Source organism: Lonchura striata, chromosome 10 (genome assembly GCF_050655825.1).
Source record: "Lonchura striata isolate lonStrDom1 chromosome 10, ASM5065582v1, whole genome shotgun sequence".
Classification (NCBI taxonomy): Eukaryota; Metazoa; Chordata; class Aves; order Passeriformes; family Estrildidae; genus Lonchura; species Lonchura striata.
In genome coordinates, this window is record NC_140712.1 from 15,087,299 (window position 1) to 15,101,570 (window position 14,272).

The following is a 14,272-nucleotide window of genomic DNA, read 5'->3' on the forward strand; positions in this document are numbered from 1 at the left end:
ACCAAGTGCAGATGATAATCCAAGTCACTTTGGGACAGCATCGTTAATTATTCCCAGCCAAACAGAATGATTCACTTTGCATGTGCAACACTTGCAGTTTGATATCCAAAGTTTCCTGTAAAGCGTAAGGGGAGAACTTATAAACAACAGAAAGTGGGAGTTCTTGATTACGTCTGAAGTGTGCAAGAAGGCAGCAAGTGTGATTTCCCAACAGTATTGCTGCAGTTCTGTTCTAACTTGGCTTCACTGATTGCACTGAGAGAATGCAGTGGGCAACCAGGCCCAAAACACAAACAAACAAACATATATGATAGTGGTTGGCATGTGTGGCAAGCTGAATATAAGCCAAAAATCAGCTGTGCCAGGCAGAACCCTGGTGGAGCTTGGATACTCCTTGTGTTCAACGCTGTGTGCCGGCGCTCCCGTAAAGTGGTCCCATCCCACCAGGGTGTACATTTCCTGGGAGGCTCCCACAGGACCTGGGTTAACACAGAAATTGTCCCCAGGCTGAGTAACGGAAGAGGTGCTGGATTTTGGGAGGAGGAAAGGTGTTGCAAATTCATTGGGAATAAGAGAGTCCCGTGGCTGGTTACATGCCCAGAGAGAAGGGCATCCTGATGGGAGAGCTCTTGCAACTCATTACACTCAGTAAAGCTTTTCTTCTCACAAAAACTGCAAGCTGCCAAAATTGTGTGCTGCTAATAATGTGAGTTGGAGGCCAGAGTTGGGCTCTCAATATGATTTATGTAAAACATTCAAAAACAGATAATAAAATTTAAGATACAGATTAAGAAAACAGAGAGTGTGTTACCCATCACTTACTGTCTGCTATATTGTTACATGGCAGCGTTGTAGATAATTTTTCTAGGAATCAATTTAAATCAGGAAATAGATAAAAGAAAAATTATACCAGAACAAAACATTGAGTGATCTGCAGGCCTTGTGATACAGATATAAATCTGTATTCGTTTGTTGAGAGAGATGCATCAGTGAGAACATGATTTAGCTTAATCTAAATGTGAGATTTTATCAAAGCACTGAGTCAGGATGCTACATTATGAGTTCAGAGTCTGTGACATTTGTCTGCATATTTCACAAAGCAGAAATAGGAAAAAAAATATCAAGGACTGTCATAACTGGTTTCATCCAGGTTGAAGAACAGTTTTGGTAAATTTTAATCACCTTTCAGAACTCATGTCTTTGTATTTCAGCAAATAAACTGACTCTGTACAGCATAGGGTCTTTGAAGGCCAAGTTTACCTTTGTCCTTGAGTCTGTTGAGCAAAGGCAGAAACCTTGGACACTGTTCTCTCTTATTCTCTATTCAAACTGTTGTGGCCTCCAAACAAGAAAAGAAAGAGCTGCACAGGGCCAGACTCCCACTTCATTTACACTGAAGTAAATCCAGTATATTTTCATTGTATTTGAATTGCTCTGGATTTCACTGGATTTGCTAACCAGGTTGGAATTCAGTCCGTGGACTACAAAATTAATTTTATGCTCTGAACAGCTGTGCCTGTTAGGAAAATCTGCTTGGACAGCATTTTATGTTACTTGCACTGATGCTGAGTTGGTAAGAAAAGAGTGCTGTTGAAGTGTGTGAGGAAGACATGAACAGTGATGTTCAGTGCCTAGCAGAAAGCACATGGATAATAGGAAGCTGAGTCTTAAGTCCTCTACACAGGTTCATTTCATTGGAGAAAGAAATAGATAAATGAACATGGATCAGATTAGTGTTCATATACTTCAGAAAGGGATGAATGTTATGATAAGCAAAGAAAAATGTGAATTTTGAAAACTTGATCTCGAACATGGAGACTTTCTTGCCCAGAAGTATGAGCTGCAACAAGTCACAATGCCTCTCTCTGTTGAGAAAGAGGAACCACGCTGGTATGACCTGGCTGGACAAGATCCTGTGCCTTGTCATACCAATTTGTAGGAAGTTGTTCATTTTCCAGCTTTCAGCATCCAGGAAGATTTGGCTAAGGTTTCTGAGAAAGTATATTATTATGCAGAATTCAGATGTCTGCAGCATATAGAACCTTAACCAAAAAAAGTTTAGGGGATGGTATAAATCTATTAGTTCATTTGAGGCTTTGTTTTCTGGGGTGATAAATCTATGCCTAAAATGGCAGGTTAAGAGAAAGTATATTTTTCCTTTGTAAAATGAATCTCTGTTTTTCTTAGAATTACAAAATTTTGGTTTATGTTAACAATCCTGTGGCTTCCAGCATATCTTGATAATGAAGACTGCTAATTTTTACTGTGATGAGTCAACTCATGCAGATCTATATCATGTACCTAGTATATGTAGAAAATAAGTATGTATTCTAAAATCAGATAAAAAATTTTGATAATACCTTAAAACATTGATGTGAGGAAAATGATTAATTTTGCTGGCTGTATTCCATTAGGACCAGCAGTGAAGTCATGTGTCTAATCACTGTAATTATCTGTCATATATTACAGCAAGTCAGAGATTCTGTCTGCCCCTTGAATGCAGATGTTGCCCTCCAGCAGCAGCGTCCATCTGCAAACCATTCAGCAAAAGTCCATGGCACCTGTTTGTTCAGGTGAGCTGCAGGAAAAGAAACCATTCAGCAAAAGTCCATGGCACCTGTTTGCTCAGGTGAGCTGCAGGAAGAAGCAGCTGTGCTCACCTGGCAGAGGTGAGGAGCAGCAGGGGCAGCAGCGCTGCCGCTGCCCCTGGGGACCGGCGCTGCCAGGAGAACAGGGCTGTGCATGGAATGGTCCAAGTAGTCACTCCTGTCACCAGCACAGCTCCTGCTGTGCAGAAAGGAAGGGATGGAGCACTGCAGATGTCAGGGGAGGATTCCTGCTCCCCTGGGCACCAGCAGCTCCCCAGCAGCCCCTCCCATGGGTGGGCAGTGCTGCAGCCGAGCATTGCCTTGGGCTGCGCAGGGTTCTGCTTTAAAACATCCCACAAAAACTTCAGCTAAGAGGTCTTTTAAGAAAATCAGCCTCCAGAAGGAATTTCCACCTCCATAGCAGGAGTATTGCATGAAATTTAATAGCAAAAGGATTTTTTGGGAGCTTATTCTGCCCAAAGTTTTAGGTGTTCTCCCTTCTTAGATGGGTAATGGTGAGAGATATTTTGGAGAATGCCAGGATGCGCCACTTCTAGCAAATCAGAGACCCATGGGCTGCAGAGATCTGTCCCTGTCACCAGTCAGGCAATTTATCACCAAAGGGAGCATGTGAATCAAGCTGGCTTTGTGTCCACCCTTTATTCTTTTCTGCATTTATTCATTGAACAAGTGCACCTGAAGTTTTTCTAGCAGTAGGAAGAAAGAAAAAACAATCCAGCAGCGATAAACAGACTATTCCTGTAGATTCTGTTCTGGTAAAATATGAAGAATAACTCACAGATAGAAGTACTTTACCAGGTTACATCAGGTCAACATTGACTTTGTTGTACTTTAATCAGATCAGTCACAGTTGTGTAGGTCTGTATTTTTAAAGCTTATTTCACTTGTTTTTATTTACGCGACATTCACTTTTCTCAGGGGATTGGAAACATGGACTATTTCTGTCAGTAATTTCAATGTTTGCTATGCAGCTGCTACAACACAGATAATTCTGGTGAGTGTTGAGCTGCTCGCAGCAGTCAGTGGATGACCTTCCCTGTTGACAGCTGTCAATCCCTTACAGCTTTATGCTGTTGCCTTGGGATGAATCCCACTTTGTGCCAGAGGCAGGGCTGGTTCCACAAGACAAAAAATACAGTGTTCAAATAAGAAAGGCAAATTTGGGGGGAAATAAGTGCTACCAGCAGTAGTTCAGGGGTCTGAGAACGTGAAATGGCTGCGGTTGCTGTGTGTGCATTTGAGGAGCCGCAGTCACACTCGCTGCGCTGAGGGACTTTGCGTCAGCAGCTCTTTGGCAGCAGCCCCAGCTCTATCACAGTCAGTTCCAGGAACCCACAGCCAGTTCTACCTCTGTCTTCTCAGACACTCTTCCCAATCTGTGCCTGCCTGGAAGGCTGTCACATGTCAAAGTCTTGTCTGCCAATCTGAAAATGTACTTGAGCCCTTCAACTAGGAAAGAAATTACAAGGAAGAAGTAGAAGAAGGTGTGAGTGAATAAAGAGGTGCTTGTGCAGTTACTATATGCGTGAGCTTTGGCTGCATTTAGTTTTGTTGTAAGTTTGCAGCATCAGAGGTATTTTAAAAGCTCATTTAATTCAGCAATAGTTGAGAGTTTCTGCTAATCCTTGCTGAAGCCTTGATTTTTGACACAATACTTAATCAGCATGTTACTTCTCAGTGCTACCTGCAGCACAGAAAGTTTAAATGATTAATCAAGTTATTTGAGCAGATTTCAACAGGATTAAGAATTAACTGGAGTTGACCAAAATTTTCCAGCTGAGATGCAGACCAAGACTTTGATTCTACTCAGGACAGCAAGTTAATGTGTAACAAGACAGGTTATCTCATCTGGTCACTCTTGTGACTTAGGCGTAAATGGTGCATAGACAGGTATTTTCATTGCAGCAATAGCCACAGATTTCTGGCAGAAAAGTCTTTTTCAGGCTCAGTCCTTTAAATACTTCAATAACTATTAATTCACAAATTTCTTGAAAGAAAGGAGCATCTGAAAAGCAGTAACTGGCAATACTGTGTTTATCTAATTTAAAATTCCCCTTGGGCTGTGACTGATAGTCCAAGGGTTCAGTGCCATGGCACGTGGGCTTCTGCATCCCCCCAGACGCCAGTGAGGCTCAGCTCTGGATCTGAACCTTCCAGCTCAGGCCATTGCCCGGTGACACGGAACACTCACTGTTTTATTCTGGCAGGTAGAGTGTACAAAAAGTCCAAGGTTTGATTTGAAGTACAGTTCTGGACAGAGAAGTAACTGTAAAAAGGTATCTTTTAGGTATCTTTACCTCAAGTGACATTCTCTCTCCATGTCCTTCGGGCACTTTGCTGATCTTACTGATTCAGGATGAATATTACTGTTAGTGCTGCAAGACCAGTAACAGTGGTGCAAACAGGATTCTCCCCTGTTATGTGTGTTGTCAGCAAAACTCTGCTGTTTTGTAGTGCAGATTTTGAATAATTGGATGATGTACCACAGGGGAGAGTAAAGCAGCTTGAGTTTTCTAACTGAAGAGAGATTTTTGGTCCCAAGATCAGAAAAAAGAAATGGCTGGAGTGTATTTAAACTAAGCCCATCTCACCACAATGACTGAATAAATCTGAAATCCCTCCTTGTCATTTTAACATTAACTCTTAAAGGCCCCCTTAAGCAAGACAGGCGAACACTGGATCCTGGAATGCTTTTGTAGACACTGTGTTGCCATTTTTCCTTGACTTATGTTTGTTGCTTATTTAATGTTGCAGTGATGACTTCCAAGTTGATAAATAAATAAAATCACAAATTACATACTCTTAGGGCTGAGCACTGAAGCAGTAAGGTTATAGAAAGAGTGGGGCATGCAGTTCTAAAAGATTTTTCTGTGGGATGTGCTGATGATTCTTTGAAAATACTTACTGGAAAAATTACAGATTACAAAGCAATAAATCTGATCTTCAAGTGGGTTTTAATTTTGAAAAAGAACAATGTAAAAATGCCACCTTTGTGCTCAACAGCCCTTTTCTTTTAATGTTTCAGTTCAGAGATATGTTACTTTTACTGCATTGCCTAAGATTATTTTCTTCTGATTTCTTAACTCCAGTTACTTTTGAAGAGTGTCTGTGACTCCAAGGACCAATGGTTGGACTTTGTTTCCTATCTTGAATGGGGAACACTGTTATTCCTGCTTTTTAGTTTTTATTTCTGGGACAAGAGGTAAAAAATATTTAAGTACTTTGAAAGTGCTGATGCAAGCCTGATGGGAATTCTCAAAGAACCAAACCTATGTAATCCTATTAGAGTGTCCCTCTGTATTTATGTGTTTAACTCCTTTAGAAGTAGTCTCATACCAGCTGAGGAGCTATTCATGTTGGAGTTTGATTAATGATATAAAAGAGAAGCAGTTGTGACAAACAGCACTTGTGGTCATTGCCCTCCTTCCCACAGAGGGACAAGTGAAGGGGAAGGATCCTGGCTCGGTTACACAGAATCACTAGGTTGGAAGTGACCTTCAAGATCATCAAGTCCAAAGAATATAAAAACAATCCAGGAGGTCAGTTGTCCTGAGGACAAGCTGTCTTCCCACTGAAGACTGAGGCAAAGAAGGCGTTAAGCACTTCTGCCTTCTCCTCACCTGCAGGTGCTGAGTTCCCTCCTGCATCCAGTAGAGAACAAAGGTTGGTCCTAACCTTCCTTTTGCCATTAATATATTTGTAAAAACATTTTTTATTATCCTTTACAAAAGTTGCCAAATTAGGTTTGAACTGATCCTACGTTTTTTCCTACATGCCCTGGCAACCCCTTTAAATACATCCTGAGAGACCTGGCCCTCCTTCCAAAGATGATACATCCTCTTTTTATTCCTAAGTTCTTTCAAAATATTGCCCATCCAGGCTCCACCAGTCTATTTCCCATTCCAACCAGGCTGGGAAATAGACTCCACCGATCTATTTCCCTTTCACTTTCCCTAATATTCCTTCGTCTTTCTACTTCCTCCCTAAGCTTAGCCGCCAGCAAAAGGAGATCGTTCACCTGCTCCCACTGCAGGCAGGCTTCTTCTGGAACACCCCTGGTACCACTGATAATCTCAAACACTCTGCTCAGGAAGGGGTCTGGACAGACACTTCCTTTCTGGAGGGTTCTGTTTGGCTACATATACTTGCATTAAACGCGGCTTTTGATCATGCAAAAACCATTACAAACTAAAAAAACCAAAACCAACCAACCAAATCACAACAAAGATCAAGCTAAAAGCCCCACTAGCAGGAGGGAGCCTGCAGAGCTGCCGTGCTGGCTGCCCTGTGCTTGGGGGGCCGAGGAGTTCCTGCAGCTGAGCTGTGGTACCTGGGCAGAGCCCAGCGTGGGGGTCACCGACACGTCAAACGCATGGTGGATGACAGCGTTTTTGCAGGGCTTTTCAAACAAAGCTGCATGCTGGATGCATGCTTCATCCCAACATATTCCTGAGTTCTGGAGCCTTCCCTGGAGGGGTTGGGTGGGCAGCAAAATGCTCTTGGAGAAATGAAATCAGTGTGTTTCTGTAGCACCCTTGGGCACCTGTTACATGTGAAATTCGGGCCCTGTTGCATTTGAAATTCTAAGAGAAGAATTATGTATTTTTGCATTTCTCCTGGAGCTTTAATGCTTTTTTGGACTTTAAAATAAGCAGTTTTTAAACACTCCCATGTTTTGCAGAACAGCTGGAGTGATACAGAGGATACAGAAAAATAACAATCTGTCTCCCAGATTCTCATTACTAATCTCTTACATTTAAAATAACAATAAAAAATGACTTGAAGACTAGCTTGTTATTTCTGTTAATGCAGCTTAGCATATAAATTTACAAAACCAGAATATGACCCTCTTGAAGATGCAGCCTTATAATGATGGCAATATATCTCCCAGACAATGGTAGATAACAGAGATAAGTTTTCTTCTTCCTTAGGTATTATTCATTAATAAGTTCCCTTCTTATTTCTTCTAGGCACCAGTAACAGATGTGCAGTTTGGCCCTATGAGACTTCATCAAGATCAACTTCAGGTAACACAGCAGTTCAAATGGAAGTCTTGATTTCTAAAACATCACAGATGTTAGCTTAAAACTGATGACTGGAATTTTTTGGATTATAGAGATCTTCATAGAGAATTTTGCTCAAGAGATAATATGCACATAACAGGTTTTTATCATTACATTTTCTCTATGTGATATCCTAAGAATCCTGTTTTCTCCAACCATCTCTCAGCTTATAAAAATAGAGCTATCTATTTTTTCTGCTATCAGTTACCTTGTAATCAATTTAGTTTTGCCTCATTTTATATTTTACTGGTAGTAAAATTCTTCATCAAAATCTCATCAAACTGATAACAAGCTAAGCAAACTTGCAATATCATTACAAAATATATGAAGTGAGCTTTGCAAAATATATTTTTTTATTATTCATTACTGACTGACAAAAATTAATCCTCTTTTATCCCTTTATAAATAAATGGTTTATGCCATTTGTCCCCTTATGTTGCCTGGGATGGACATGAGGTTTAGAGATATATGTCTCCTTTGGACTTCCTTTGGAAATTCTCCCATAACCCAAGGCATACTGAGCCATTAATCATCCAAGATGTTCCCTGTCAGTAATTGCAAAACTCCTCAGTAGAGGCAATGTGGTCCTAATAATTTGAAAATGGCTGTCTTAAGAACTGCAGTTTAACATCTTCTTGAGCCATTGTCAGAACAGTAATATCATAAAAAATCAGATCTTAGGACATCCTCATCCAGCTGTTCTCCAAAATCAGAATAGTCCTTGAGTGTTTCTGCCACCTGTATTGTTCGTAATGATTGTATCACTTTTGTCCAGTTGTAGACCACTCTGAAATGCACCTGATTTATCCTGGTAAAATAGCTGTCAGGTATGAGGGAAGGAGAAGGTAGGCAACATCACATTCTTGCCAGAGTCAATCATACAACTCACATCTCCTGGCTTTCTGTGCTATTGTTGAAACCCATTCTTCCTCTCTCAAGGAGTGTTATAGATTAACTTCACTAAATACATCCCAAACTATTACATGTTTTTTGCAAACAGTTTTGCAGGTTGCTATAAAAGGAACCTGAACTGAATGTGTGCAAAATCCTTCATTCTTACAAAAATATGCAGTACATGGAAATGTTAAGATTTACTGGTAGACATTTCAGCAGCCTGGTCCAAAGTGTAACAGCACTGGAGTTCCTAAAATCACACAGAAGATAAACAGCAGTGGGATGTGATGTGAGTTACACATGCTTCACTTTGCCTGACCAAAACATTTCTGAGTGTGGTTTGATTCAACTGCTGAAAGATTGGTGTCTTGGGATAATAGACCAAATGCTGGCTTAGTTACTCATCTCCCAAAAGGCTGCATGTGCTGAGCCATCCCCAAAATCAACACAGATCTAGTCTGCCATGCTGTATTCTTTCAGGCAAGAGAAGTTTTCTTCTGCAAACATTATCCTGATGCAAAGCACAATCACATCAGTGAGTCTTCCTTAGCAGACTTTGTTCATCTTCTTTGCTGTATTAAATCCTAGAACAGGAAATACATTTTAAAGGAATTGGGCCTTATCATACTTTTAGCCTATAGGCATTGTGTTGATTTTAAAAAGACTTAGAGAGATTAGTTACTGACAATTACAAGGCAAGTTAGGACAGAACAAATAGTGGCTCACAGGTCTGACCTCCAGTTCTGGATTTCAGCTATGATAATCTCCTTCTGTCATATAAATCCCATGGCAGGCTTTGTGTAGGAGTCACACGGGGACGTACTTCATATACAGTGGTACTGCTTATGAGTTCAGTCTGCCATGAGTTCCTTTTGACAAGCCTGTCCAGAATTTCCAGAAATCCCACAGAGTGGGCAGCATCCAGTACTTTGGGGAATTGGGATGAGATGGAAAGAAAAGCAGACTTTTTATCATGCCATTGAAGCAGCATTAAATACTGATTCATATGAGATGAACTATGGGGTTGGTTTTTTTTGTTGTTGTTGGGGTTTTTATATTTTTTCCCCTTTTCTGGAATATGATCCTGGCAAGAAAAATAAACCCCAAGAAAAAAGCTGCATGTGAGATGGTTTCGGAGAAGTGGACTCACTGTTGGTTCATGTACACTCTCTGACACACAGGCATCTTGTCTCAGCTGATTGCCTAAGCTCTCTCTGTAGATAATGACAATAGAGTCAATTCCAAAACTTGTTCTTCCCATGTGGATATGCCATGGCTCTGGCAGACTGTTTCATCCACTTGAAACACCTCTGTGTACAGACAAATACAAAAAAAACCAGTGATCTGTAGAAAGCAATTCTCTCAAAAACATCAGATTAAGCCTCAGAAGTGGCTTTAAAAAACATGTTAGGAACAGGACAAAGTCACAGAACGTACTGTAAGATTTGTTTGTGATGACCCACTGCCTGTCTCCACCTCAGGTACTTTTAGTGTTTGCTGAGGAGGATGAGCAGAGTAACGGGTTCCGCTGGGCGTGTGACAAGGCTGGATTTCGGTGTAATCTTGCCAGGACACCTCAGTCTGCACTAGAATGTTTTCTAGATAAGCACCATGACATTATCATCATTGACCATAGACATTCCAGATACTTTGATGCAGAAGCATTATGCAGGTAAGCATCATTTCAGTGTAATTAATGCTTAACAATATAGTGAACACAGCATTGGAGTTTTTTTGCTTTTATATGATGTCTTTATAAACTCCATAGAGCATTGATTTTTTTGGTTTTAGACAGGTGTGCAGTAGCAGCATCAAATATTGTTACTTCAGTGCTTTACATCTGATAGCAGCAGCATTTTTGGTTGTGTCCTAGGGTCTCTGAAGCTCCATCTGGCTTGGAGCCACAGTGTGCAGCTTTGTTGCCGTAGTGAACTCTTGGGTATTTTTTTGGTTTTCTTTTGTTGTTTGGTGTTTTTTTTTCAAGTACTTGGTTCCTTGTTTTCACACTAAGTCAACTGCAAAGATATCATGTGCCACCAAGCACCTTTATTAATTCATTCCCTTCATTAATGTTCTAATTTTTTTGGAATGTCCCTTCCTGTTGAACAACTCCCAGTGCTAACAGGCAGCATTTGGTGTGCAGGTTTCCATATCTGCAACATTTGAAAATACATTATGAACAGCAAAATTGCAAACAGATTCCAAAAGTATTTTTAGAAACTGCTGTGAAGTATGAGAAAAGGAGGAAAGGATTTGCCTTTGTGAGTCTCTCCAGAGCCTGGACAGGCTCAGTGCCCTGCTCCAGAGCCTTGGCAGTGCCCTTGGGAGCGTGTCTAGACTGAGCAAGGCTGGGCAGGGGTGCCAGGGTGTGCCCTGGGGCTGTGCTGGGGCAAAGGCTCTTCTTGCTGAGCTGAGGCAAGTAGATAAGACTAGGTAGCAGTGCTGTTGCCCATGTTCCATTCTTACCAATCTGTCCCAGAATTCAGTAAAATGCACCTTAAATGAGTGAGGCCAAGCCCTTCAAACAAGTCCATTATATGCTGTTTCGGAGAGGATATTTTTTGCTATTCCCCACTTAGAGTACTTGAGTTGTAGATTAATCTATGTTTGTGGAGTCTCAGATATCATTTATTCTTTCTTAACAGCAGGCTCGAGATTTGACTTTTGTTTTGTTGTTAAATGGTTTAAAAGAGATATTTTAAGAAAAGTGCTGTCTGAAGTTTCTGTAAAGCCATGTTTTCTGAAATGTGAACTTAAAAAGAATTTAAATGCTTTGCTTTTTATTTAAAGGTCTATCAGAACAACAAAAGCCTCAGAAAATACAGTCATTATTTGTGTAGTACAAAGGTAAATACTCATATCTTTTCTTTCACCTGTGATCAAAACTGTGAATCTTACCATTGTAAAAGTTAACCTGAAAAACATTAACATAAAACCTGAATTACAACTTCCTACTGTGCTAATAATAATGTGCTGTACCAGAGTTTTTACTATACTTGATCATAGGATTGAGACAGAATTTGTTTTTTTAATTTCTGGGGTTTTTATTCAAGAATCTCACTTTGAGTTTTATTTTGGGTTCCTCCTCGCACTCCCCTGTCATCACTGCAGGCTTTCAGAGTATGTTGCAAACAACTTCTGCAACATCTTGTACAAAACTGTCTTTCAGATCTCTGTTCTGAACCTTTCTTAGTCTGCCTTTCAATATGATTAATCTCAGCAAAAACCAGAGATCTGCTGAGTATGAAAAGCAATATAGAACAATTTGATCAGTACAGAGTATCATCTGACCACAGCAGTTTTAAAAGCAAAAGAGATTATGAGATCTCAGTAAAGTATTACATATGCTATTTCCTTTCCCCTCCTTTGAAAATATTACTTATAAAAAAGTAAATAAACAAATAAATTCTGTGTATTTAATGAAATTAAATAACCAGAAGATTATTTCCTCCAAGTATAATTTTGGAATGGCCATTTCTCAGAGCACATTAATTTTGAAAACCAATTCTGAGGTGTTGAAATTTACCATTAAAAATACACTACCATCTCTACCAAAAAAACCCCCCTAATTAAACATTTCAAGATCCAAAACTTCCTGCATAAATAAAAGATACTGTGCCATCTTGCTAAACATGACCAGCTTCAATCTGCTTCTTGACAGACACTTCATATAATGGCCATTCTTCTTGATTTCAGCCATACATTCATGCATGTTGAAGGGTCTTTTAACAGTTAGTATAGCCAGATTATTCAGCTACTTCATTTGGACGTGTGTCCCAAATGTGACTTACTAGAAGGCAGTGGGTAGGCAGCACTAGAAAATCTGTCTTCGTTCAGGCCCCTTGAGTTGCCCGTCTAAGATTTGGTACATTCAGATAACAAGTAGTTTCTTAAAACTTTGGCTGTGTAGACTTTCAGGTGCATTTCTGACTAATGCCAGCATAAACAACAAGGATCCAGTGCAGAAAAAGTCCAGTGATCTAGCTCATTAATTGGTTTCCTTGAAGCATTAGAGTTTTTTGTTTTTTTGATGTAAGCAGCTCATTACCTGCATGAAGGAAAATAAAATATCCATGCCAAAGATGAAAGCTTAGAAAAAATACAAAAAGTATGTTTTATTCCTATATCCTGTAAGGATCTAGAAGTATTAGCCTCAGTGTGAGATCTGGGGTACAGGTAGGTGAAGAGATTGTGAAATTTTGGTCTGGGTGAGTTAATTGCCACATCTCTGATTTATCCTCCTTGTTTCAAAGGCACACTGATCGTGAGGAGTCATCAATATTGCCCCTGATCTCTGCTGGCTTCACAAGGGTATGTGCTATACTTGGCTGCCTTGCTGTGACATGTCAAAATTGTCATGCAAGAAGCTCTCCAGAAGTTTGGCTGTCAGTCACCGTTTGTGTCAGTGATCCAACCTTGTAGAACTTTTTCATGCTGCTCATTCTTCTGTGTCCCAATTCTGAACATTGACATGACACTCTTGGGGATGTAAGAAGTGGGACTGAGACTTCTCTACTTCATACATTTATTTCAGATTAAATACATGATCCTTTCCTTAAAAAGTTGACATTGACAAATTGATTCGTGGCAGAGTCAGAGAGCAGCTTGCAATGAACAACAGAATGTGCTGTGGGAAATGTCTTCTATCAAATGCCAATTCCCATTGTAAACAGGCTTCACACACTGTCAAGTGCTATTAGCTATTGTTTGGAGGCACCTGAGAAGTATTGCATTAAATCTGTTCCTTGGCAACTGTCCCAGCTGAGCAGAAAAGGTGCTAATTAGTGCATCAGTTAAGTGGGTACCTTACTGCCTTCAGCTGACAGTAGAACAAGGCTGGGCCTGATTTACAGCACAATTCCAAATATTTGGTTGCATGCTCACCAGATTTTTGCTGTTCCATCACATTCCATTTGCACCCATCTGCTTATTTCGATTGTGGTCCTGATCCAGGAAATGCTACAGCCTGAAGATAATGGCATTTGTATGAACAGAGTCATTCTAGAGGGCACATAAGTAATTCAGCACAGGTTCTGAATTATTTATGGATCAGAGCCTTGGAGATGGGGCTAATGGCAGAGCATAGAAAATTTTGTTTAGGAGCTTTGATTGTGGTGGTTTACCTGTGATAATCAATCCTCCTGCCCAAAATATGTGTGTCTGTGGAAGTTTAGTGTGAACAAAGATTTAACATTCAGGCTCATACCTGGTAAATATGAAATAGTTTTTTAAAAGTGAAAGATACTGAGATCATTGTTATAAAAACCCCAAGGTCAATAAAGGTATATTTCACAGGAAATGTTGTTTTCATCTATATAGAAAATTTGGGATATTAGCAATTGGAAACTCATAATAATTTCAAATTTTAACTACTTGAGACCAAACATTTTTTTTTCACTGCTATTTTAAATAAGTAGCATGAAAACTAAAAGTAGATTTTTTGAAATACATTGATCCTGCTGACAATCACAGAGAATAAACAGGTTGGTTGAACCTCATTGCCATGAGAATCTATGACCCATTCAAAATGTAGTAACTTGAAAAGGTTTGCTGGTACCAAAAAATTATCTTCTCTCATTGCTCATATCCCAGCATGTTCATTTTTGGCATGTCTACTCCTTTTCTGGTTCTTTAGCAAGCAAAAGAAATCAGAGCTTCAAATCCTTGCAGACAGGAATGTGTATTAATGAAATATTTCTAACTTTT

The 14,272-nt window shown here is 39.9% G+C and overlaps 1 protein-coding gene across 6 annotated transcripts in view; it reads left to right on the forward strand.

The window, feature by feature from the left end:
- The window catches only part of LOC110474263 (high affinity cAMP-specific and IBMX-insensitive 3',5'-cyclic phosphodiesterase 8A), a 152,412-nt gene that overhangs the window by 112,839 nt on the left and 25,301 nt on the right, over window positions 1-14,272 (forward strand). For all 6 annotated transcript variants that reach the window (XM_085588801.1, XM_085588803.1, XM_085588804.1 and 3 more), the window contains 4 exons: window positions 7,580-7,636; window positions 10,048-10,238; window positions 11,357-11,413; window positions 12,820-12,877. In XM_085588801.1, coding sequence (XP_085444927.1) covers window positions 7,580-7,636; window positions 10,048-10,238; window positions 11,357-11,413; window positions 12,820-12,877 — 363 coding nt within the window. The remainder of the gene's footprint in view (window positions 1-7,579; window positions 7,637-10,047; window positions 10,239-11,356; window positions 11,414-12,819; window positions 12,878-14,272) is intronic.